This window comes from Muntiacus reevesi, chromosome 1 (genome assembly GCF_963930625.1).
Source record: "Muntiacus reevesi chromosome 1, mMunRee1.1, whole genome shotgun sequence".
In the NCBI taxonomy this organism is placed as follows: Eukaryota; Metazoa; Chordata; class Mammalia; order Artiodactyla; family Cervidae; genus Muntiacus; species Muntiacus reevesi.
This window is the reverse complement of record NC_089249.1, coordinates 11,373,065-11,399,664: the sequence shown is the minus strand read 5'-3', so window position 1 is coordinate 11,399,664 and position 26,600 is coordinate 11,373,065. Positions and strand designations below refer to the sequence as shown.

Genomic DNA, 26,600 nt, shown 5'->3' with positions numbered 1-26,600 from the left:
AATCAAATGGTCTCCACTGGTATTATTAACCTAGAAAGAAATAATTGCATAGTTACTCGTAAGAGGAAGGACATTTAGTCTATACTTTCAAATGGGACAATCATTCTAAAGAGCTGTTCACTGGTAAAATTTCTCACCAAGTTAGTATAGATTATATGCTATGTCATAAAAGATAGCAATCATGAAGGTTTTTTTTTCAGTATTTGCTTTTAGAGAAAAATCTTAAAACTTGTAGGGACTTCTGATGTCAGAAAATTATGAAATGTAAGAGTATATTTAGCAATCAGGGTGACTTAGCTCATGGTAATTAGCATATGTATAATTATAATTAGCATTCCAGTTATTTAAACTGAGATATCCTTGATCAGGTTGAACATACTGTGAATAGAAGATCTCTTTTTCCAAGAAATAAGGTGCAGACAGTCTTTGGAGAATGGCCTCACTGAACTGGTAAGTTAGCTTTCTCCGGATTTTGATGATCTCCCCAGTTCTTCCATAATTCCTCAGCGCTCTGGCCATTTTCTGGTAAGTCATGGTCTTCCGGTTGCCTTTTCTTTTTCCCCAGAGTTGGGCGAGTTTTTCTTTGTTTTTTGATACAAACTGAAAGATGCCTTTGGTTTGATCTATCCACTGAATACAAGATGCCATCTCTGGATTACACAGGGACTCGTGAAGGTATTCAAACAGTCGGAGTTTCTTCCTGCCTAAAACAGAGGAAAACAGCGTCACACTTCACCACGGCCCTCCACGGAGCACCTCCTCAGGAAGGATTTGTTGAGTGAATACAGAACTGAAAGTCCACTGGGACTGGTTTCCTCCTATTCACTCTCATAGAATGTATTTATGGTACCGTTTTATGGGACTTGGCCTATTGCAGTTTCAAATGAAACTTTCTTTGTTGGGGAAGTTGTCCAAGATTTTGTAGTCCCTCATTGGAAAAGGGAAGCACGGGGCCGCTTTACCCCAGTCTCTGTGGCCTTTCTTTCCAGTTAAATCTTGACTTCTAGTTTTATGTTAAACTGCCTACAGGACAGGACTGAGCAAAATGTACTACAAAGTTTAGTGGTTCTAGAGAGAAGTTTCAGGATTTCCTCAGTGGTCTGGTGGTTAAGACCTTAACCACCTTTCAATCTGCCTTTCAATGCAGGGGATGTGGGTTTGATCCCTGGTCAGGGAACTAAGATCCCACATGCCACAGAGCAACTAACACCCGACACAGACAAATAGTTGTTTTTTTTTTAAAGGAGAAGTCTCAAAAGACATGTCCAAAAGGCAACTCATTTGAAGCAGCTTTATTCAAGTAAGTTAAGTCAAATGAGGTAAAGAAGGTGAATGCGTTTTGTAAAATGTAAAGCAATGTGCAAATACAAGTGAAATCAGTAATAGACTTATGTAAAAATGCTAACTCTGGTTCTGCATAATTACTTGAAAAAAATAGAAAAAAAGCAAAGTTGAAATGCCAAAATATCTTCATGACATTCTGACATTATTAATGAGGAACGACAACGAGCATTGTGATGTTTTTCATTGCTGTGAATAAAATGGTACTGCCAGAGCTTTTAATCTCTTTAGGAACACAGCCCTTTATATTTCAGAGTAACTAGAAAGGAAACTTTGAGAAGATTTGCTGTGATTTTTGCTTGTTTGGTCGACTGGAGAGCAAAGGTGACAACCCGTTTTATGACTTCTGGATTGGCCTATAAACACCATGTCCCACCAGATCTGTCAGTAGCGAAAAGTTCCATGGCCAAATTCCATTTTCCTCTTGAGAAAGTAGAAGAGTGGATTCCCAAACTGCTTTAAATAGTCTCTGGGGTGTAATACTCATACATCGGTCATCATTCATCCAAAAGCCTCAAAGATTATCTTTTGTGTTTTATTATCTTGAGTTTATGAATTGAGAAATGAAAGGGACTTACCAAAAAACACATTATGAATTAAAGTCACAGACTTAAACAATCTCTCTGGCTGTCATCCAATGGTCAAATCAATTATAATAGATCCTCATCTTTTAAAGTTTGTTTTCAATTTTGAAAAAAAAAGATGTTTGAACTTTTATGTTTTGAAAATAAAGGTATATGATAAAAAAAAAATCCAAACAGAAGCACAAACTGAAAGTAAAAATTTCAATCTAGTCTGCATATCTCTAGAAAATAATTTATTTTTTGCATAATCATATGCATATTGGAGAAGGGCATGGCAACACGCTCCAGGATTCTCGCCTGAAAACCCACGGACAGAAGAACCTGGCGGGCTATAGTCTATGGGGTTGCAAAGAGTCAGACACAGCCAAGCAACTAATACTTTATCCTTTAAAAGTGAAAATTAGTATAGTAGTTTGTACTTTTTCCAGTGTATAATATATCTTAAATAAATCATTGAGCCATATAGAAACTAGCTATAGATAGAGGAAATACTAAAGTGTTGACAACAGTTACTTCTGGGGGATAGCATGGGAAGAAAGAACATTTTTTCAGTCATTCTTCACATACTTCTGAATCATCTGAAATTTTCATGAGTATTATTACTCTTGAGTTATGGAATTACAAAGGATTAAAACCCAAACCAAAATGGTATTCAGAGCTCATTCTGCTTCAATACTTAAAGTATGCCCTTTTGCATTTTAATAATTATATATGTTCTATTTGTGTGTGTGTGTGTGTGTGTGTGTTAGTTACTTAGTCATGTCCCACTCTTTGCAACCCCATAGACTGCAGTCCCACCAGGCTCCTCTGTCCGTGAGATTCTCCCCTGGACCCTGGAGTAGGTTGCCATTTGCTTCTGCAAAAGGAACTACAGAAACAAAGAAAGTGAAGTCACTCAGTCTCCCAATAATGAATTCTTGAAGTATTTAGAAATTTCATTATTTCAAATGTATCACTGCTTCAGGTGGGTGAAGTTTTCTCTAAAAACAGAAAATAGTAAATTATATTTTCCCTAATTGCAAAGACCCAAAACATCAGTGAAAAGAAGTTTGCTAAAAAAAAAAAATGTGACAGAGGTAGAAGCATTACTGTCCTAATACTAAATTACTACCATTATTCAATATTTAGTAGTAATATTCAGTAGATTTACTTTACTTATGTGATATTTTACATTATTCCTTTCTGGATTAGAGTATTACTGCATAGTAAGATTTTATAATTCTAGAATACAGTATACTGTTTCAAGGGAACAAAATTAGTTATCTCAAAAAATATTCATTTAAAATCATTTTAAGTATGAACATGTAAAAGAATAAAATTAGAACATTTTCTCATAGATTTACAAAAATAAACTCAAAATGGACTAAAGACTTAAATGTAAGACCAGAAACTATTAAACTCCTAGAAGAAAATATAGGAAGAATGCTCTTTGACAAAAAGTACAGCAATATATATATATTTTTTATCTATCTCCTAATGCAAAGAAAATAAGAACAAAAATAAACAAATGAGACCTAATTAAACTCAAAAGCTTTTGCACAGCAAAGGAAACCATCAACAAAACAAAAAGATAATCTACTTTTATTTGCAAATGGGAGAAAATATTTGCAAATGATATAAATGGTTAATATCCAAAATATGTAAATAGCTCAAGCAACTCCATATCAAAAAATAAACAATCCCATTAAGAAAATGGGCAGAAGACCTGAATAGACAATTTTCCAAAGACATACAAATGGCCCCAATAGGCACATAAAAATCTTCTTATACTCAACGTTGATACTGATTAGAGAAATGCAAATCAGAATCACAATGAAAATCATCTCACCCTATCAGAATGGCTATCATCAAAAAGACCTGGGACTCCCCTGGTGATTCAGAGGCTAAGACTCTGCTCTCCCAATGCAGGGGTCCCAGGTATGATCCCTGGTCAGGGAACTAGACCCCACGTGCTGCAGCTAAGACCTGGCACAGCCAAATATGTAAGCAATAATAATAATTTTTAAAAAGACCACAAATAACAAGTGTTGGCAAGAATGCAGAGAAAAAACAGCACTTATGCACTGTTGGTGGGAATGCAAATTGGTAAAGCCGTGTGCAAAACAGTGTGGAGCTTCTTCAACAAGCTTAAACTAGAGCTACCAGTGACTTCTCTGGCAGTCCAGTGGTCAAGACTCTGTGCTTCCAATATAGGGGGCTCAGGTTCCATCCCTTGTTGTGGAACTAAGATCCTACATGCCATATGGAGTGGCCAAAAGAAAAAAAAAGAACCACTATATGACCCAGCACCCAAAGAAAATGAAAACACTAATTTGAAGATACATGCATCCCAATGTTCATAGCAGCATTATTTATAATAGCCAAGATATGGATGTAACCTAAGTGTGAATAAATAGATGAATGGATAAAGAAGATGCATATACACATACATTTGAATATAACTCATCCATAAAAAAATAAAATAAAATTTTGCCATTCGTAACAAAGTAGATGGACCTAGAGGGTATTATGATAAAATGAAAAGTCAGACAGAGAAAGACAAATACTGTATGTTATCACTTATATGTGAAATCTAAAAAAAATTTAAAAGTTTAAAAATTAACAAATGAATATTAGCAAAATAGAAAGACTCACAGATATAGAGAATAAACTAGTGGTTACCAGTGGGGAGAGGGAAGGAGGGAGGAGCAAGATTAGGATAGAAAATTAAGAGGTGCAAACTACTATGTATAAAATAAGTTACAAGGATATATTAATGCAGTACAAGGAATATAGCCTATATTTTATAATAATTTTAAATGGAGTATAACCTATAAAAATTTTGAATCAGTGTGTTGTAAACCTGAAACTAATATAATATAATCAACTACACCTCAATTAAAAAATTAAAAATATAAATTTAAAAAACAAAATTTAATTTTAGCTATGATAAGGTATCATTTTTTAAATTGCAGTATAAAGTTGTGATGCATTTTACATGTCTTTGTATTTAGTAGGTGTATACTATCACAAACAACATTGCAAGGAACCTCCTAATACATATTTATGTACACATATGCACCTAAGGTATTTGAGGAAATATCCATAGTACTAGACTATAAGCATAGTGATTTATGTGGGTTTTCTAACTTAATTTTTACAGCAATCTTACAATGTGTGTACAATTATTATTATTTGCTTTTCTTTATTTTTTGAATAAGAATACTGTGGTACAGAAGGTTAAATGATTTGGCCAGGCTCACATAATTAACCCAGACTTCACACTCAACCACTGAGTCATAGAGTCACTAAGAATCGAAAGACAGGAACATTTAAAATTTTGGCAGGTATTGCTAAATTGCTTTACAAAACTATACCAGTTTATACCCCCTTTAATAATGCATGTGAAAAAAAAAAATAATGCATGACCCACATCTTGGCCAACACAAGTTATTAGCCTACTTTAACACTTTTTGCTTACCTGTTAGATGAGATCACTTTCAATTTATGAAATAGGGATTTCAAATTTATGAAATAAAGTTATTATTATGGAACTTGTTTTTTGTGGAAAACTTAATAGAGAAGATGATTTCTATCCCTAGGGCTTCACAATTGGAATAAGATTGCTAACACAATTTATGGAAAACTTATCCCTTCTATACCTAAAATTTATATACCTTATTCTTTTTTTTAATTGAAGTATAGAGGATGGATAATATTATTTAAATTATAGGTGTACAATATAATGATTAACCATTTTTAAAGGCTATATGCCAATTAAAGCTATTATAAAATATTGGCTATATTCTCTGTGTTGTAGAATGTAACCTTGTATCTTACTTTATACATAATAACATCTTAATTCCCTACCTTTATATACCCCCTCCCCCCACTGGTAACCACTAACTTGTTCTCCATATCTTACATCCTATTCTTTTTTATTTTAGGCTGCACTGGATGGCATGTGGGATCTTAGCTACTTGATCAGGGATCAAACCTGTGAGCCCTGCATCGAGACTATAGTCTTAAGAACTGAACCACCAGGGAAATCTCCTTACACCCTATACTTGAACACAGATTTATTTGAGGGAATGACACTTTGCACCTTCACATCTCTATGAAGCAAAAGGAAGCTCATTCAAAATAAACAGCTTGGAGTCTTTTGTCTGTCAGAGTTAAGTTATTCTCAGTTGTGAGAAAAGAACATTTTTCAAGTCATTTCCAAACTCAGATATGAAATTCCCTAAACGCTGCTTTGATAAAGACTTGGTTCTTTTGCAAGGAGTGATATATCCACATACCTTTTCCTCCCTTTTGCTGGAGAAGAGCAGGTTGTACCAGCTGGTTTTCGGGGATGTTCTGCAGAGATTGATGAATGTTTCCTTCAAAATAGAGGTCCGCAGAACTGTTCTATATAAATAATGTATCAAGATGTTAAATGGGACTTTCTGTGCGGCCACCAACTGGTGGCCAAAGTCAAAATCTGAGGCAAAAAGAAAGTTCACCAGCTCTCAAACCTGAAGAGCACTGCCTTCAGTGGCTGTCTCCCAGGAGAGAGCTAGCATCAAACCCATATACAGAGCATGCCAAGCAACAGAGGATGCTCTGAGAGTATCCTCAGATTGAGAGGAATTCTGTATTCTCCCTTCCCGCTGATAAAGGAGAGTGGGTTACTTTCCTCCTTTCCCCTGAAAATGACCAGCAAGAAAGATTCAAAAGAGTCATTAGTAGAAAAGGAGGTGACAGCAAAAAGGGAAGACAAGCTTCCATTCCTGAACTGGATGCCCATCGAGGCAAGACGAGACAAGGCGAGACAGGTGGCAGCTGCGGGAGGGCAGAGCCAAGAGAGGAGGCAGGAGGGAAGGGCCTGAGCGTCCACCATTACATGTGGCAAAAAGATAGGGCAGAAGGGGCTAGACTGGAGCCATCCCTATATAGCAGGCAACGAGGTCCCAACCCCAAGAGGCTGTGCAGTGCATGCTGGGGTTAGACTCTGAAGAGGAAGTAGCGTTGCCCTAGCAACTAAAATATTAAGCATCCTATAATTTACCTAACCCTAAGGGGAGGTGAGAGAAATTAAAGTGAAACCAAAACTCCCTCTTAAAAGAAATGTCTTGTTGGAGAGACCCTGACAGTACAATTTACAGGGACATTTGACATACCATGATTGAAGTTAATGACTGAAAAAAAAATGGCTACTTTATATTTATACTCTACTATATTAAGACTGTTTGATAAAATGGATACATCAAGAGAACAATGCAGAGAATTCCCTGGCAGTCAAGTGGTTAGAACTCCACACTTCCGTAGCAGGGGGCATGGATTCAGCCCCTGGTTGGGGAAATGAGATCCCACATGCCATGACATAGCCAAAATAATAATAATAATAATAATAATAATTTTTTTAAAAAAGAAAACAATGCAAAAGAATACACAGAAGGAGAGATGGTAGGGACACTTCCATTTGCAGAAGGTGCTAAAAGAGAAATGAATTGGTGCAATATACATAGCTAGCCCTGAGCTTGGGAGGGGAAACGAAGCAGGTTAACACAGATTGTAAGTAAAGCCAGTACAGGGAATGCTTTTAGGGGAATCATAGCTTTTCTGCAGTTTTCTGGATGGACTGAGGAGAAGCACTGACATGAGAACCCTAAAATACCTCCTCCTTAGGGAATCATTCAGACCTGTCTGAAATCAGATGAAGAGCAATGATAAAGGGGAGTTTCCTTCTTGACAGCATTGATGAGCCCCCAACTTGCCTGCCAAATTCACACCTCAGGTGGCCCCACGTGAGCATTTTCAGTCAGTGCCGTCTTTAAGCTGGTTTCAGCTAGCATACACCAAGGGAAGGCTGGTGTAATAGGACATGTGCTTGTTACTGAGGGATGACAGTCTCCTGGTAAAGTACTCACTATTACTGTTCTCCAATTATAGACGGGTTCCTCTGCAGGCTGCATACCACAGCTGTTGGCATTTCCTCTGATATGAGGACGGTGGTTGATAAAAGCCAGGTAATTTTTGTAATCTAATTTAAAAACAGAGAAAGAAACTGACAAGGTCAAATTTTATATTTGTGTGTGTGTGTGATAATAAATGCTTAGGTGGTTGATTGTGGCACTTTTATATGTGAGACACTAAATTTATTTAGGATAGAGAATAGGCAGATCTGTCTCCTAATGTAGAAGAAGTAAAAGCAAAGAGCAAGCAAATGGGGGGCTTCCCAGATTGTACTAATGGTAAAGAGTCCACCCGCCAATGCAGGAGTCATAAGAGATGTGGGTTCCACCCCTGGGTCGGGAAGATCCCCTGAGGGAGGGCATGGCAACCCACTCCAATATTCTTGACTGGAGAATCCCATGGACAGAGGAGACTGGTGGGCTACAGTCCCTGGGGTCTCAAAGAGTTGGACACAACTGAAGATACTTAGCAAGCACACACACAAACAAATGGGATCTGATTAAACTTAAAAACTTTTTGTACAGCAAAGGAAACCATCGACAAAACAAAGACAACCTACAACACGTGAGAAAACATTTGCAAATGATGTGACTCACAAGAGGTTACTCTCCAAAATATATGAAGAGCTCAATATAAAAAAATGATCAAAAAATGGGCAGAAGACCTGAACTGACATTTCACCAAAGAACACATAGAGATGGCCAATAGGCACATGAAAAGATTCTCAACAGTGCTAATTATTAGAGAAAAGCAAATGAAAACGACAGTGAGATATCATCTCATGCAGGTCAAAAGGACCATCATCAAAAAGTCTACAAACAAAAAATTCTGGAGAGAATGTGGGAAAAAAGGAACCCTTGTACACTGTTAGTGGGAATACAAATCTGTACAGCCCCTATTCAGGATAGGGATTCTCAAAAAAAAAAAACATGATAGAGGATTCTCAAAAAAATAACTAGCATAAGATTCAGCAATTCCACTCCTAGATATATATCTGAAGGAAATGAAAACTCTAATTTCAAAAAGATACATGCATTCCAAAGTTCACAGCAGCACTGTTTACAATAGTAAAGACAGAGAAACAATCTAAGTGCCCATCAAGAGACAAATGGATGTGGCGTATACATACATGGAACATTACTAAATCGTAAACTACGAAATTCTGCAACTTGCATCAAGGGTATATCTAGAGAACATTATGCTTAGTGAAGTAAGTCAGACAAAGACAAGTGCTAGATGATATCACTTATATGTGATATCTAAAAAATAATACAAAGTAATAATCTAAAAAATAATACAGACAAAACAGAAAGATATTCTCAGACATAGAAAACAAATGTGTGGCTTTGTAAGGGGACAGGGAAGCCGGGAAGGACAATTCAGTGGTATGGGATAAACACACTACAATGTATGTATGAGAAAGATAAGCAACAAAGATATGTTGTACGGCACAGAGAATTATAGCTATTATCTTAGAATAATTTATAATGGAGTGAATCACAATGTTGTACACCTGAAATTAATATTATAAATCAGTTATGCTTCAGTAATAAAATACAAAACTAACAAAAATTGTTTAAGGTGGATAATCCTGTTTGATTTCTGCCTTTGGGACTGATCCTAGATGCACTGGGTAAAAAGGATCTTGTCTGTTCGGGTTATTATTCTCATGTGTGAGTATGTGACCAACAGGCCATTTGATGTACACGCAGAAGGGGACTGACATCTTTACCTGGGGAGTACTGAAAGTCTCCAGTTGAATGCTGCCTCAGTACTTCAAAAGCATCTTCAAATGCTTGACCCAGCTTGTCTTGTTCAACACAAGCCTGTTAGAACAATGGCCGGACTCTGGAGTTAGGAAATTACCAATTGAACTTAATTTTGCCTATGTAAAAGAGGGCTTCTCAACCACAGCACAACCTATTAGCATTTCTGGTTGACTGTCTCTTTTGTAGGGGGTTGTCCTATGCATTGTTGCGTGCAAAACAGCATCCCTGGTCTTTGCCCACTAGATACCAGTGTCAATCCCACTGGTGACAACCAAAAATATCTCAAATATAGCCAACTATGCCCTGGAGGACAACATCAAGCCTGGCTGAGATCCACTGCGCTACAATATAGTATCTAAAACCAGTGCTTATTCTATAGTATGGTATTTAATGTCTTATAAATTTTTAGCAAGGAGTCAGTTATATAACAGAAGACTGATTTAGAAAAAGGGATCGAGAAAGCATGTTTTATCAAACAGAATCGGGCTCATTATTTAAAAAATGAATTGTTTTTAATTTCAAAAGCATGTCTCCAAGACCTAAAATTAAAACATATTGCAACCATCTCATACCCTTATTAATCCAATGAGGAAAAGTAAAGATGATTTTTAAATGTCAACTTACCATGCTTCATTAAAAAATTGACAATTCTGAAAGAAATTAATATATATAAAACAAAATTAGTGTTTCTATTTAATTTGCCTCTGAATTAAAAAAGACTTTACTTAAAATATTTTCTGCATATACCTTATATAAATCAAAAGTACCATCTGAATTTTGATGAGTACAAATTTCCTTTCTACAAAAATTTCCTATGAAGATTTATGTTTGCTTTTCTATCATTATAAAATTTCTTTTAAAAAATATTTATTTATTTATTATTTATTTGGCTGCACTGGGTCTTAGTTGCAGCATGTGGGATCCAGTTCCCTGACCAGGGATTGAACCCAGGCCCCCTGCATTAACCACTGGATCACCAGGGAAGTCCTCCAAATTTCTTAAATGTTAAAATAGCTAAATATGTATCGCTGAATCACTTTGCTATACACTTGAAACTAACACACTGTAAAGTAAATATACTTCAATTAGAAAAAGAGATTAAAAAAATAAATACAATAGCTAAACAGAGTTAAGCATGCAAACCACTTAACATGAGAATACAGAAATAGTTTGAATATATTTAAGTATGTCAAGTATTTCAAAATTCCTGTAAGTATTTAAAAGTTCTGGAAATGAAAATCTTTTTAACCTTAGCAAGGCTGTCCATTTATAACACTGATTTTGTTTTTTAACTTTCTGGCGTCATACAGACTTCTGAAAATCTGGTCAAAGACATGTTTTTTCTCTCACAAAATGTGAATTTACAAATAAAATGTACTCTATGAAACCCACCTGTAGACTTAAAAATCCTACGTTAAGAATCCTGGTCTATAATTTTACATCTACTTTCTTATCTCTATAAAGTAAGTTTTGTTTTAAATAGTTGCCATACTGACCCACATTAAATGTTTTAAAACTTTCGGTTCTAATAACCACACGAAACAAACAAATCCACATAAGAAAGAGCGGGTGGTGGATCTACATTGCTTATCATTTCAATTCAGCACACCAAACCACACTGTGTATACAAGTTTTTAGAATTTATCCTACAAACACAATGAGCTTTCTCTTTAATATTTAACCTTGCGTAAGATGATACACTCTAATACTATTGCTAAACATATCCATAACATATCAATATAATATGTCAAACATCAAAATTCTGTTCTGCTCTCTGAAATCACTATGTCATTTAAAAGACCTCAGCCATAAAGAATCCGCCTGCCAATGCAGGAGACCCAGGTTCAGTCCCTGGGTTGGTTGAGAAGATCGCCTGGAAGAGAGAATGGCAACCCACTCCAGCACTCCTGCCTGGAGAATCCCATGGACTGAGAAGCATGGTGGGCAACAGTCCACGGGGTCGCAAGGAGTAGGACACGACTGAGCAACTGACGTGAGAAGAAAAACCTTTACGAACGATAACTATGGGAGGTGATGAATCTGTTAACTAATCTTATGGTGGTAATCCTTTCCCAGTTTACATGGGTGTCAGTTTACATGTACATATTGTACACCTTACACAGTGTTATACATCAATTATATCTCAATAAGGTTGGGAAAAAATACGGCTTCTCAATGTGGAAGATGTTGAAAAATTTAGCAAAAACTTAAAAAAAAATCCATAAATAATTTGAACTATGATCTCTAATGGCTATTACCAGTACCGGTATTTTTTAAAGGCCATATCAATAACTTTCAATTAATTATGACTCATAAGCACCCAAGGAAATACCTATCTAGGTGAGTGCTGTACTTCGAATTAAATACTTACATGAAACTACTCCCTTTGACTAAAATATCTCCCCAAACAATCATGAGTCTTTAAAGAAGCAAACCCAAGTGGAAGGAAAAAAGCTTGAAAACATTATCGATCAGTTCAATCGATTAATATGTCTAGTACCAGAACAGGCAGTCAATGAGAAACACTCATTAGGTCAAAGAAAGAAAATTAATAGTTATTACAAGGAGTTTTGAAAAGCATAAACTAAACCACTTACCAGGAAGACACTTCAGCCCTTTACCAAGTTCTTTCATTAATGTCAGAATCGTTAGGACAGAACTGTCAGGAGCTCACTGACAGAGTTGCATTAAGTAGCTGTTTTTAAGGAAGTGCTACAAAAGGGGATTTTTTTTAAAAGATACAGTGCCTTCATTATTTCTCTTTCATGATATGGCCAGTAGACACCAGGGGCTATTATTTTGAAGTGGCACCGACTATTTGTATACTGTGGGCCAAAACTATTAGAACAAGCCCCATGAACCCCCACCGCACCCAGCATTAAGCTGTGGCCCCGGGACCCACACAACCCGACTGGGCACCTCTGATCTGTACAACCCTTGTTCATATTTCTTTTTTAAAAAAATTATTCTTCTGTAAAAGCTGGAAAATTAAATTTCAAGTATATTAGCATAAGTAAATATCAAATATCTAGGGGAAAAAGTTATTCTTCTTGTATTTCTTCCCTGATTCTGGAGCCTGTGTTGCTTTTCTTGCCTGAACTATTAACAGCCTTCACTCTGGTCTTTCCTTTCAAATAATTTTCTTGATAATGTCATTCAATGACCGCCCCCCACCCCCTACACACACACACACCTCCCCCACTTAGAGATCTTAAAGGTACAGGCCCTGGCCCTGGCACTCAGGCTCCTCTTTCCACCATATTTACCACCACTCCTTTAAGAGGAGGCAATTGAATCCATGTTATGGTCTTCCCTCCACACCTGGATAAAGTAACAATTCCAAAACAGAAGCTTGTGGATATGTTTGAGGCCAGTGCATTTATAGAGCAGGTCCAGCTCTCTCATTTAGTTTGAAGGTTTATTTGGGATGGTTTTGATGGCTCTGATGAAGGAAATTACGGGGGACTCCATCCACCGTAATGCTTCCTTCCCAGCCCACCCCTCTGCCTATTTACCCATTTTATCTTACCTGTCCATCAGAGGCCAATCCAACATTTACAAGCGCTCCAGGTGGAAACAACTTTCCCCTCTGAAGCACAGGTCTGCAACACGCTCAAGTAACTGTAACCTTCTGTCTTTTTAATAGATGTCACAGTTAGCCAGGGGGAAAACCACCTAAGAATTTTTTGTAAACCTTGTGGGTGGGGAAGAGAGATTTTCTATTTTGCATAATTGGAATCTGAGCTCACCTTTGATATGGGACTATTGTTCTAGACCAATTACGTTTTTTGCAGAGTTTTATTATGCAGATATAAACACACATCCCCTCTTGTGAAATGTAAATGTTATAAGTAACAACTGTACAAAACCAAATTGCTAATGCTGATGAGTTTTTAATCTGAACCATCGCCAGTCTACGCCCTTTTCGCGCCTTTTGATTTTCTTTGGTTCATTTAGTCAACAAATACATATCAATGAGCTCTTTCCTCTGATGGATACTGTCCTGAGTCCAGGGGTCACAACCCACAACAAGTTCTGATGAGGAAAAATGAATTTTTTAAAAAGCAAACTAGAAAACTGTTATTAATGATAAGTACTAAGAATTCAATAAGAGAAAGGTCATAGTGAATGTATATGGTTATGGTGAACGGTCAAAAAAATTCTAAGGGAATGTGTGTGAGCTGAAATCCAAGGATAAGAAAGAGTGAGCAAAAGAAAAGCAGAAAAGCAGCAAAGCACCTTTCATCAGAAGAAACAGCAGATGCCAGGAATCTCAAGTGGAAATGAGTTTGGTTTATTTAAGGCCCTAAAAAGAACGGCAGTGGGGCTGGGGTAAAATGAGTCTGGGGGCCAAGAGGCAAAGGCAGCAAAAAGGAGGATGGGTCTGGATCAAATACACACATCAAGCCCCCCCAAATATTAGTAACATGAAAATGTTCAAAAGAATCTAAAAATCACATGTGATCGTAGTTACTTCTCAGCTCCATTTCACAGATGAAGTCTCTAAACCAAGCCTCAAACACATCTTATGATTTTTTTTCCTCTAAAGTCCAATTGCTAATGAAAGATGGACTGTTCTGGGTCCAGGTTTGGGCCCAAATGACTTCATGCAGATGCTCTCAACTGCCGTGTGCCGGAGTCCTATGTCCATAGATTAGGTTCCACTGGACCAGGGTTCTCAGTATTGATGGCAGTCTCCATAGCACCCCGAAGAATCTCATAGTAGCACAGGCTTGGTATGTATTTGAAATAAAGGGGGAAAAAAGCAAATCAATATTCTAAACCCACATTTTCCCAAACAGGTGTCTCCCAAGTTTTATTTTGCAAGATGTAAATAAATGGACCCTGAAAAAGAGTTGAGTGAAACCAATGAGCACATGATGTTTGGGGGGCACGATTCTCTATTATAGATGAAAAATAGAAATGCAGTTTTGAGTCTTTTGGAAAGGTAAAGTATGAAAATGCTTCCAGCAACTTAAAAAAAAAAGATACATTCTTTTAGCATTCTAGGGGTTAAGGCTCCTATTCCTTAAGAACCTAAGGAAAGTATGATCAGCTATTTCTTCAGGACAATGTCATCAGCACATTTTCAGGCAAGTTCTCCTAGTCAGGCCAACAGAACCCAGTTTAGGAACTCCTACTATACTCTATTTTCAAAGCCTTCTTATCTAAGTAGTCCTTCTTGAGATATTTGTAACCAATGCACACACAGAGCATCTTTTTAAAGGTGGTCATCAGTGTTTCCCTTCTCTCTAGGACCGAGCTGAGTAACAAGAGCTCTACAGAGAGAATCCCTAATCAACAGATTCTCTTTTGCAAAAATTCATTATCCTTGGTGGCAACTGATATTATTTTAAAAAATTGTAAGTAACAGATGTGGTAGTCTAAATCCTATGGTGCCAAATTTCAGGTGGAAAACTGCATTTTCTGAGAATAGAGAACTTCAGAACCCAAGAAAAGAGAGATTAAATTCAAGTTCTTTCTTTGTAGTTGCTACTTAAATAATTCGATTCTTTAGGGGAGTTAAGAACTAGGTCTTAATCTTGGTAATATCTCTGAAAACCTAATGAGCAAGTAAGATTGCTAGACCAGGAAGAAGCTGCTAGAGAATTTGTTATGTCTGAGTAGCATTCATGGAACCAGAGATTACAAGACACATAGCTAATTCTCACCCTCATTTCACCCTCCTGCACTGGATTACTCTTTGAAATTTATTGAGACTTGTTTTGTCCTAGGCATGAGTGTTCCACTTGCACTTGAAAGAAGGTGTGTTTTACAGTTATTATATGTGGCACTGGGTAAATGTCAATTAGATCAAGTTGGTTCATAATGTTATTCAAATCTTCCATATCCTTACTGATTTTTGTTCTTTGCATTTTCTATCAGTTACAAAGACTACAGAGATTACAAAGAGGAATGTCAAGTTATAGTTGTGGATTTGTATATTTCTGTCTTTAATTCTGTCAATTGTTGCTTTCATGTGTTTTGAAGCTCTATTGAGGCAAACTCATTTAGAATTGTTATGTTCTAATGAGTTATGCACTAGGTTCAGCCTTTTATTATTGTAAAATTTCTTTCTTTCTTGTAATCCTTTCTGGTAATCCTTGAAGTCTACTTTGATATGAACCACACTAATTTTCTTATTCCTTTTCCTTTCAACATGTCCAATTTGTCTGTGTCTTTATATTTAAAGTATGTCTCTTTAAAGTAGCATACAGATGGCCTTTGATTTTTTACCTAGTTTGATGACCTCTGCCTTTTTAGTGCTTAGTTTAATTTAGTAATTACTGCCATAGCTAGATTTAAGTCTACCATCTTGCTATTTGTTTTCTGTTTATTCTATTTATTTTTTGTTTCTTTGTTCTTCCTTTCCTCCTTTCTTTTGGATTAGATAAGTATTTTACTATTTCATTATATTTCCCCCATTAGCTTTTTATTATGTCATGGTATAATAATGGCATGATATACTTCTGTACTTAATCTTTAGTGGGTGCTCCAGGGGTTACAACATGAATTCTTAATCTATCGAGTCTACCTTGAGTTACTATTATATTGCTTCATGCATAATATAAGAAACTTATCATAATGTAGTTCTGTTTACATCCCCTCTCATCTTTTGTGCTACTCTGTCATATATTTACTTCTATAGAGGATATCATAATATATTATTTAATCCTCACAATAATGCCCTAGGAAACTTATTATCCCTGAATTCCAACTGTGGCTCCATACATACCACCTATCTGTGTAAACTGGGACAAGTTATTTAAACTCCCAGTTTCCTCTACAAAGTGTAGATAAAGATTTTACTTACCACATAGACTGTGAAAATCTAAGTGAATTCATGTCACATACTTTGAACAGTCCAAACATCTAATACATGTTGAACAAGTGTTAGGTCCCACTTTGTAATTATACTGGTATTACATATAAAGTAACAAACGGACAGGGAGTGAATGACTTACTTAAGGTCAGTGAGTGATAGCAGTGAATTTCAAACCAGTTCTACCTGACTCCAACCAAAGGCTTTTCACCATTCAATCCAACTTTGCTTCTTTATCTGTGGAATAAGACTGAGATGAGCATAAGAAGAAGAATTCGATAATGGCCTTATGTCAAAGGGCCCTTGAGAGGTTTTACAGAGATAGCGCAGAAGAGTAGTAAACACGCCTGGCGGTAGCTATTAATCACCAAAACTGCCCCTATTTTACCATACCCGAGACCTTCACCACACCAGTCCATGGGATTCTGCAGGCAAGAATACTGGAATGGGTTGCCATGCCCTCCTCCAGGGAATCTTTCCTACTCAGGGATCGAATCCCCATCTCTTATGTCTAACCTGCATTCGCAGGCGGGTTCTTTACCACTGGCGCCTCTTGGGAAGCCCATAAACTCTAATAAAATTTTTTTTAATTTTTTAATAAAAGAATCAAAGGAAACAAACAAACAAAAAAAAAGCTCTCTATAGGCTCTAGTATTTACTGTAATTACTGTAATAGCTCCCACAAGTACTCATACCAATGGAGGAAACTCCCCCGACACAGGATTGGTTAAAAACAAAAAACAAAAAAATGACACAGCTGGGGACTCTTTACCCCCTCTCAGTGTCTATGCTGAGAGCTTTGTACTTTCCTTCTCTTTAATAATTCTAATTTGCTTGCTAAAACAAAAGACAAAAAAAAAAAAAAAAAAAACCCAACCACGCAGCCATATAGGGAGGCAGGGAGATAACTGATCGACTCTCCTACCTTCCATGGAGGCACTGATGGAAGGGGTGGAGGTTTGTTGGTCCGGTGTTCAGAGCCGGGACAGAGCCTGTGCGAGAGCTGTCTCTAGGCCTCTAACAGCTAAGTTCTGACAACCTACTGTGTATTCTAGGCAGGGAGAGGTGAGTTCACCCATTGTGAAATCCTTATACATCTTTATCTGGAACCTCAAGAGCAGGTATGCCTCTCCGCTTCAGCCCTTCTAGCCTAGAAGCTTCTAAACCTAAACCATTCACTGGCTTAGGAAAGGGAAAAGAAATGACTCCTCCCTAGTACTGCCATCATGCCTATTTTCACTTTCTAGTTCACTAAGAAGACAGGCTTGCAATTGATTTGGCTTCATCTCCAGACCCTCTTGGCTAGGATTTTTTCTTTTTTCCCCTAGCCATTTGTGAGTGATAATTCCCTATATTTTAGCAGAATCAAATAGCAGGGCAATGATATCTCTCACTACGGAGAAAGAGGGATCCCATTCCCACAGAAGTGAACTGAGTAGGAGCTGATAAGGAACGCGGGACAAAGTGGGGAGGAGATTCTCTGAGCTCAGAATAGTTTGGGAAACGGACAGATTAAAGGGATCCCAAGTTACGCTGCGTGCCTATCGCAGTTTAGATTTTCTGGCTTCAGGTGCTTTTCATTATAAAATTTATAGTTTCTTTGTATTTATCAGATAACTGCAATTAGCAAAAAATATACTCATTTTTGGGCTTCCCAGTTGGTGCTAGTGGTAAAGAACCTGTCTGCCAATGTAGGAGACAAGGGACCAGTTCAATCCCTGGGTTGGGAAGATCCCCTGGAGGAGGAAATGGAAACTCACTCCAGTATGCCTGCCTGGAGAATCCGATGGACAGAGGAGCCTGGCGGGTACAGTCCGTAGAGTCGCAAAGAGTCAGACGTGATTGAAGTGACTTATCTTGCATGCATACTCATTTTTTTTAAAAAAATCTATAGAATGCCTTTGGTATGGTTAGAAGACAGAGAAAACTTTGAAATATCTTCTTAAAAGGATTCTCAGTATTGTTTTGCTCCATTTTTTTTTACGACTTTCATATAATCGTCATTATAACCACCATAATTGTAAAACATTTTACTTTCATAAAATTCTTTCATTTTCAGCATTATCTCTGCTATAATACTTTGCCAACTCTAGGGGGTAGGGGGTGGATGAGAAACAATTCTTATATGTTTTTGTTTTCCCAAAACAAATGGTAAAATACTATAATCCAACATAGGACTTCAGTGGAAGTGGGAAGAGTGACTGAATTGTATCATTTAACTCACAATAGCCCGTAAGGCTGGCAGGGTGTTATTTTCATTTTGCTGGTGAGGAAGCCTACACCTAGGGAGATCAGAGATCATTCAGTGAGTGAGTGTTAAGTGAGAATTGAGATCTCCCTATTCTCAACTCAGTTTTTCAGATAACGTCTCTGGAAGATATTGGTAGATACCAAATGACTTTTAGATTTGTATTTTCTTAGGAAGCTAATATACACAAATGTAAACAGTTTTAACATAAAACTGGGTTTATTTTAATTTTTTTATTTATATTTTTTTTCATTTTCTGTGCAATTTTATTGACTCTGCTGACTTGTTCAGCACATATTGTTAATTAAGTTAATAAATTTCAAAAAATATTTTTATAATTACATACAATATTATGAGCAAAACTAATTGAAAAACACCAAGAGCATTTGAAAAATAGCCCATTTAAAAGTTTCAAGATGCCCTAAAGACATATCTGTATTAAAGATAGAAACTTGGAATAAAAAATGTTTATAGTTTTTAGTAATTGGAGAGATCTATGAATCAGCGGGTGGGAATACAGTTTCATTGCTGTTCATTTGGCTTATTTTTAAGAAGAAAAAAGTTTTTAAAAAACACACAAAAAAATATTACACAGCTGCTTTCTACATCGAAGTTTTGTGGTTGGGGTTTATGAAAAGAAAAGGAGAAAAAAGAGCATGTGTTATCAAAATATCATGAGCTTCTAATGCCCAGATTGGATATAGCTGAGATCACTTTAAAGTGTCAATTGGTGTACACTGCAATGTATACAAAATTAGCAAGCTGCCAATAAGACCAGCAGGGCTTCCCTGGTGTCTCAGTTGGTAGAAGAATCTGCCTGCAGTGAAGGAGACCCAGCTTCTATCCCTTAGTGGGGAAGAGCCTCTGGAAAAGGAAAGGGCAACCCACTCCAGTATTCCTGCCTGGGGAATCCCATGGACAGAGGAACCTGGCCGGCTACAGCCCAGGGAGTCACAAGAACCGGACGGAGTGACTAAACTGCCACTATCAATAAGACTGGCAGGAACTGCGATGCTGCTCCCACTTGATGATGCGGGGACAAGTGGGAGCTGCCATGTGGGCAATCAGCTTCTCATGGCCAAGAGCTGCAAGAGTTTCCATTTGGAACCAAATCCATCAACTTTCACAGAAGGTTTTATTCTGTTTTTAATGCTGTGGTTGAGATTAACAAAAATTAGCAAGTCTGGTTTGTTGTTGTTTTGCTAAATCCTGTCTGACTGTTTGGCGATTCCATGGACTGTAGCCAGCCAGGCATCTCTGTCCATGGGATTTTCTAGGTAAGAATACTGGAGTGGGTTGTCATTTCCTTCTCCAAGGGGTCTTCCCAACCCAGGGACTGAACCTGTGTCTCTGGTGTCTCCTGCGTTGGCGGGTGGATTCTTCACCACTGAGCCACTAGGGAAGCCAAGAAGTCTAGTAACACCAACTAAATGAAGAAGATGTGAGTCAATGGGGATTCTCCCCATTACTGGTAGGAGTCTAAACTGGGACAACCATTTAGGGAAACAGGGATTTACTCGTAAAGCTTAGGAGTATACACAAGTGATACATTTGTACATGAAAACCAGGATCTATGTGAAAGATGTTAGCAGCTCTTTTTTTTTTTTTTTAATATTATTTTATTAGTTGGAGGAGCAGCTGTGTTTATAAAGAAAAAACTCTGCAACAAGTCATCTCTCTCAATCTCTCTCTCTCTATATATATATATAGGTAGATATGTATCTACCTATCTATCTATATATACACAAACATAAGGACTGATAAATAATACATAGATACCTACATATAGCCCAGATGGCACAGTGGTACAGGAGACACAGGAGAAGCGAGTTCAATCCCTGGGTCCAGAAGATCCTCCGGAGAAGGAAATGGCAACCCATTCCAGTGTCCTTGCCCAGAAAATCTCATGGACAGAGGAACCTGGCGGGCTGCAGTCCATGGGGTCACAAAAAGATGGACATGACTGAGCACAGGCACAAGACCTGCATATACATTTATGTGTAGTGATAGGAGAAATGATAAATTGAGGTATATCCACATGATGAAATAATATACAAAAGTGAAAACGAATAGACTATAGCTAAATGCAATAACATGGGAGAATCTTGAATATATAAAGTTCAATGAGAAAAGTAAAACCTAGAAATTTACCAGGTTCAAAAATAAACAACTATACAATATATTTTTACTCAGGTTTTCTTTTTTCTTTTTTTCTCTACAAAAAGGTTATCTAACAAAGCAAGTTATGTTCCAGGACCGAAAATTCTAAGGAGATGATTTTGCTTTGGATCACTGAACACACTCATCAGTCAGTAATATAAATTTACTTTTTTTTTTTTTTGCCCTTATCACTTGTGGGATCTTAGTTGCCCAACCATTGGTGGAATCCAGGCCCATGGCACTGGGAGCCCAGAATGTTAACCACTGGACCCCCAGGGAAATCACAAATTACACTTTTAATTCTGTTAAAACTCCAGCATGATTTAAATATAATCTATACATTTATATCATGAAAAAATATGATTGTAATAAGGATTTACAAAGCATAGAAAATAGGTTTTGTCGCCCTCATCTCAGCCTTCAATCAATTCCTAGTGTTATTTCTTATTTGAAACCTTGTACTCAAATGGGAATAATTTTGCCATTAGTTCAGTTCAGTTGCTCAGTCATGTCTGACTCTGCGACCCCATGGACTTCAGCCTGCCAGGCCTCCCTGTCCATCACCAACTCCTGGAGTTTACTCAAACTCATGTCCATCGAGTCCACCGACTCGATGCCATCCAACCATCTCATCCTCTGTCGTCCCCTTCTCCTCCTGCCTTCAATTTTTCCCAGCATCAAGGTCTTTTCAAATGAGTCAGGTCTTCGCATAAGGTTCAAAGTATTGGAGTTTCAGCTTCAACATCAGTCCTTCCAACAAATATTCAGGACTGATTTCCTTTAGGATGGACTGGTTAGATCTCCTTGCTGTCCAAGGGACTCTCAAGAGTCTTCTCTGATATCACAGTTCAAAAGCATCAATGCTTTGGCGCTCAGCTTTCTTTATAGTTCAACTCTCACATCCATACATGACTACTGGAAAAACCATAGCCTTGACTAGAAAGACCTTTGTTGACAAAGTAATGTCTCTGCTTTTTAATATGCTGTCTAGGTTGGTTATAACTTTTGTTCCAAAGAGTAAGCGTCTTTTAATTTCATGGCTGCAAGTCACCATCTGCAGTGATTTTGGAGCTCTCCCACCAAAAAAATTTTGCCATCAGATAACACAATACCTCAGGCTGCCCTGGTAGCTCAGTGGTAAAGAATCCACCGCAGTGGAGGAGACTCTGGTTCGATCCCGGGGTTGGCAAGATCCCCTGGAGAAGGAAATGGCAACCCACTCCAGAATTCTTGCCTGGTGAATCCCAAGGACAGAGGAACCTGGGGGGGCCACAGTTCATGGGGCTTCAAAGGAGTTGGACATGACTGAATGACTGAGCACATATGCAAAAAGCAGACCCACCTTCCTTTAAACATATTTAGTAAGGCATCTTATTGTGTTTAATGAGAAACCAAAGAGCTTGGTTATTTTTCTTTTGCATTCACGGTGTGAATTCCCATGGTTTCTGTGGAAGTTAAGATCAGTTGTAAGGTTTACAGTATATATAGATGCTACTGTGCCAGAAAGTTTGTGGGTATGAGAGGATCATTACCAGCTGAGGTCCATGGGAGAGACTCCTGGATCTTGGAAAGGGGAAAGCATAGCCTCCATTAGCTGAAACAGCAAGAAGAAGAAAAACCAATCTCAAAGTCTCCTGAAAGAGAAGGACAAGAAGGAATATCTGAAAGGAGATGAGTCATTCAGACAGGAGGGCTGCTACTGAAAGAACAAGCCTATTCTAGAACTCCAGAAGGAGAGGTAATCTGCTTCTAGGCAAAAGAATCCATATCGTAATGATAGATGCAGGGCGTGGTAGTGCATGAGTATTAGAAATCTCTATCATCTTTATCTTGAGGTGCAGAGCCAGATAAAGGGTAGGCAAGGCAGGCAGGATACAAGAACCTACAATATGTAAATCCAAAATAAGACCACAAACAGAGGTAAGGGAAACATTTTTTGTTTTCTTTGTTTGATTTTCAGCAAGATCCTTTATTTACCGTTTGTTCTCAACCACATCACATGAGTATAGGTAGCCAGGTACCTGTGTGGGCTGTTGGCTTTGTAAATGTAGAGCAATCAGTATGTGTAGAAATCATGCATCTCAATGATTCTTTAACAAGAAACTTAATGAGTAAAAAGACTTCATGTGTGTTTGAAATGTCTGCCCTTTCCTGCATTCCAATCACTGAAAATTATGTGTTGAAATTTTACTCAATGTAGACATGTTATCTTTTTTTTCCTTTGGCCACATCACACAGCTTGTGGGATCTAAAGGGATCTTCAACCAGGGATTGAATCTGGGTCATGGCAGTGAAAGCACCAAGTCCTAACCACTGGGAGTGAATGAGAGTCCTCTTGAGAGTCCCTTGGAGCAAGGAGATCAAACCAGTCAATCCTAGAGAAAATCAACCCTCAATATTCATTAGAAAGACTGATGCTAAAGCTGAAGTTCCAATAATTTGGCCACCTGACGCAAAGACTGACTCATTTGAAAAGACCCTGATGCTGGGAGAGACTGAGGGCAGGGGGAAAAGGGGACGACAGAGAATGAGATGATTGGATGGCATCACCAACTCAATGGACATGAGTTCAAGCAAACTCCAGGAGATAGTGAAGGACAGGATAGCCTGGCATGCTGCAGTCCATGGAGTTGCAAAGAGTAGGACATGACTTAGCGACTGAATGACAACTAACCACTGGACCATAGGGAACTCCCTAGACATGTTTTCTTTACACATTTGTTAGTAACTGCCTAGTGTGTTTCAGGTCATCTTTACTTCTGACAGTTGTTCCTTCAAGAAACTGCTGGTTCGTTCTCTCAAGGACAGGGCTGTAAGTAGTTGGGGAAAAAAATGTTTGATAAACTGTGGGTTAGAGGGGAGAAGTGAGACATCTGTGATACTCCCTCTCAAAACTTTGATGGTCTCAGATTCCAATAGATGCTGCGGGTTTCCCAGTTTGCTCAGTGGTAAAGAATCCCTGGGTCAGGAAGATTCCCCTGGAGGAGGAAATGGCAACCCACTCCAGGATTCTTGCCTGGTAAATCCCATGGACAGGGGTGCCTCGTGGGTTACAGTCCATGGGGTTGCAAAAGAGTCAGACAGGATTTGGTGACTGAACATGCACACCTATATAGATGCTGGGCTAGGTGCTAGGATATATTTGTGGATAAAACAAAAATTCCTGTCTTTGTAGCATTTCTATGGGGGAAAGAGAGATAATGGGCATGACATGTAAATAAATCACATAGCATAGTCAACAGTAAGTGGTTTATGAAAAAAAGAAAGCTGAGTAGGGTAATGAAAAGCAGGAAGGAGGACAGTTCCTCTTTTAAATGGGGTCATCAGCCATGCCATTTTAAGATGGTAGACTTTGTGCAAAGACTGGAAGGAGGTGAGGAAGTGAACTGCTCAGTTGCCAGTGAGACAAGTCAAGGGCCGAAAGAAGCTTAGGACCAATAGTTTCTTAGGAGGGAGAGCTGCAATTAATTCTTGGGATTATATTGGTTGCCTGGGGTCATAGAAGTAGTCTTTATTTCACCTTTCCTGCTTTCAGAACCCACTTCTAAATGGTTTAAATGTCACATTACTATCTCATGGATATTGATTTTGAGTGTTGACAAAATCAGGTTCTCAGGACGCCCACTTGTTTTTCTCTCTTCTGGTGCCATTAATGCTATGAGTGATGTGTGATGTGTGCTCAGTCAGGTCTGAGTCTTTGAGACCTCATGGCCTGTAGCCTGCCAGGCTCCTCTGTCCATGGGATTTCCCAAGTAAGAATACTGGAGTGGGGATTGGAGTTGCCATTTCCTACTCCAGGGATCTTCCTGACCCAGGGATCAAACCCACATCTTCAGTGTCTCCTGCGTTGGCAGGCAGATTCTTTACCACTGTGCCACCTGGGAAGCCAGTACTATGGGTAGCAGAGGCATAAATTTTCTCTCTAACTTCCCTGGTGGCTCAGATGGTAAAGAATCTGCCCACAATGCAGGAGACCTGGGTTCAATCCCTGGGTCAGGATGATCCCCTGGAGAAGGGAATAGCAACCCACTCCAATATTCTTGCCTGGGAAATTCCATGGACAGAGGAGCCTGACAGGCTACAGTCCATGGTGTTGCAAAGCGTTGGACATGACTGAGCAACTAACACTTGGATTGAGAGCTTGCAAGCCCCTACACTATGATTAAGTCAAAATTGGAAGTCAAATTGCCTTACTAGAAGTTTTAGCCCAGTTTGTAGCTATCATTTTAATTCCTGAAATTGGATTTAGGGACTCAAAGTTGCTAATGCCCTGTGGCACTTTTAGATAGAAGATAGCACTATGGCCTCAGGGTTTCAAATACAATGCCCACAGGCATTAAAAAATCATTAAACCTGTAGGGAGATAAGGCAATTTGAAGGAGAACAAGTAGTAATAGAAGACAGAGTTACCACACCAGGCCTTCTGATATTGGGATTGTCAGCCACAGGCTTTAAAATAATTATGTTTGATAATGTTTAAGGAGATAAAACCCAAGATTGAAAATCTCAGCAGAAGACTAAAAACTATTTTTGCTGATAGCAGAGGTTAGGGGTATGGCAGATTTGAAGAAAAACCAATGGAAATTCTAGAACTAAAAGCATTCAGTAATCTAGATTAAGAACTCAATAATACATCCATTCATGTCTTTTCTATCTTAGAAAATAAACCAAATAATTTTGTTCACCTTTTCAAAAAAATTTGGCTTCGTTGATTCTATTGTGTGCTTCTTCTATTCTTTGTTCTCTGTATTATCTATCTCCTTTCCTTCTGTTTGGATTTATTCTGTGTTCCTTTTCTAATCTCTTATTTGAGATACATGTCTTTAATTTTTATTTGTTTGTATTTGATTAACTAACATGAGCATAAAAGGATAAAAATATCTGCTTTATCCTACAAGTTTTGTTTGTTTTTTTCTATTCCACAAGTTTTAATGTAGAGGGTTTCCACTATCATTCTGTTCCAAGTATTTATTAGCTTTTTGTTATTATTTCTTTTTTACCCTGGAGTAATGTATATTTTAAATTTCTAAGTACAGTATCTCAAAGGGCTTTTAATATGCTTTTTGTTATTAATTTTTAATCCTGAGACCATGTTCTCTAATCACTCACTATTAAGTTAAGAATTAGCAACAAAAAGAGAACCCAAAAAACTTCCTCTGTAAAAGGCCAGGTAGTAAATATTTTAGGCTTTGCACAATATATATAAGTTTCTGTGGCATATTTTGTTTTTGCCTCACCACATGGCTTCCTGGATCTTAGTTTCCAGGGCAGTGGCGCAGTGGTGTGTGCTCAGTCGAGTTCGACTTCTTCTGACCCCATGGGAGGAGCCCACCAGGCTCCTCCATGCAAGGAGTTTTCCAGGCAAGATCCCAGACCAGGAATCTAACCCAAGCCCACTGCAGTGAAAGTGCTGAGTTCTAACCACTGGAGTACCCGGGAATTTCTGTGGCATATTCTTTAATGGACTGTTATGTAGCCATTACAATGAGGCTTTTTTTTTTTAATCACTGAAAAAAATGTTCTAATTTTTCCTAAGGAAAGAAGCATATTATCAAGGAATCATAGAGTTGAAAAGAAACAATCTATTCAAACCACCTCATCGTATAAATAAGGAAATTAAGGCTCAGATAGGATAAGTGACTTGTTCAAGGTCACACAACCCGCAAGTTCCAGACTCAAGATCAGGATTTAAATCTCCAAACTTGTAGCCCAGGGCTCTGTTCTTCTTCAGACCTACA

General features: G+C 38.0%; 1 protein-coding gene across 1 annotated transcript; it reads right to left on the bottom strand.

Annotated features, from left to right (window-relative positions):
• Nucleotides 1–276: 276 nt before the first annotated feature.
• SPIC (Spi-C transcription factor) lies at nucleotides 277–12,277 on the bottom strand. Its single transcript, XM_065921020.1, has 6 exons — nucleotides 12,229–12,277; nucleotides 10,256–10,281; nucleotides 9,595–9,688; nucleotides 7,817–7,929; nucleotides 6,206–6,314; nucleotides 277–704 (listed from the first exon to the last, which is right to left on the bottom strand). Exons 2-6 carry the CDS (start codon nucleotides 10,256–10,258, stop codon nucleotides 277–279), a joined length of 747 nt encoding a protein of 248 aa, XP_065777092.1. The 5' UTR covers nucleotides 10,259–10,281; nucleotides 12,229–12,277.
• Nucleotides 12,278–26,600: the final 14,323 nt, after the last annotated feature.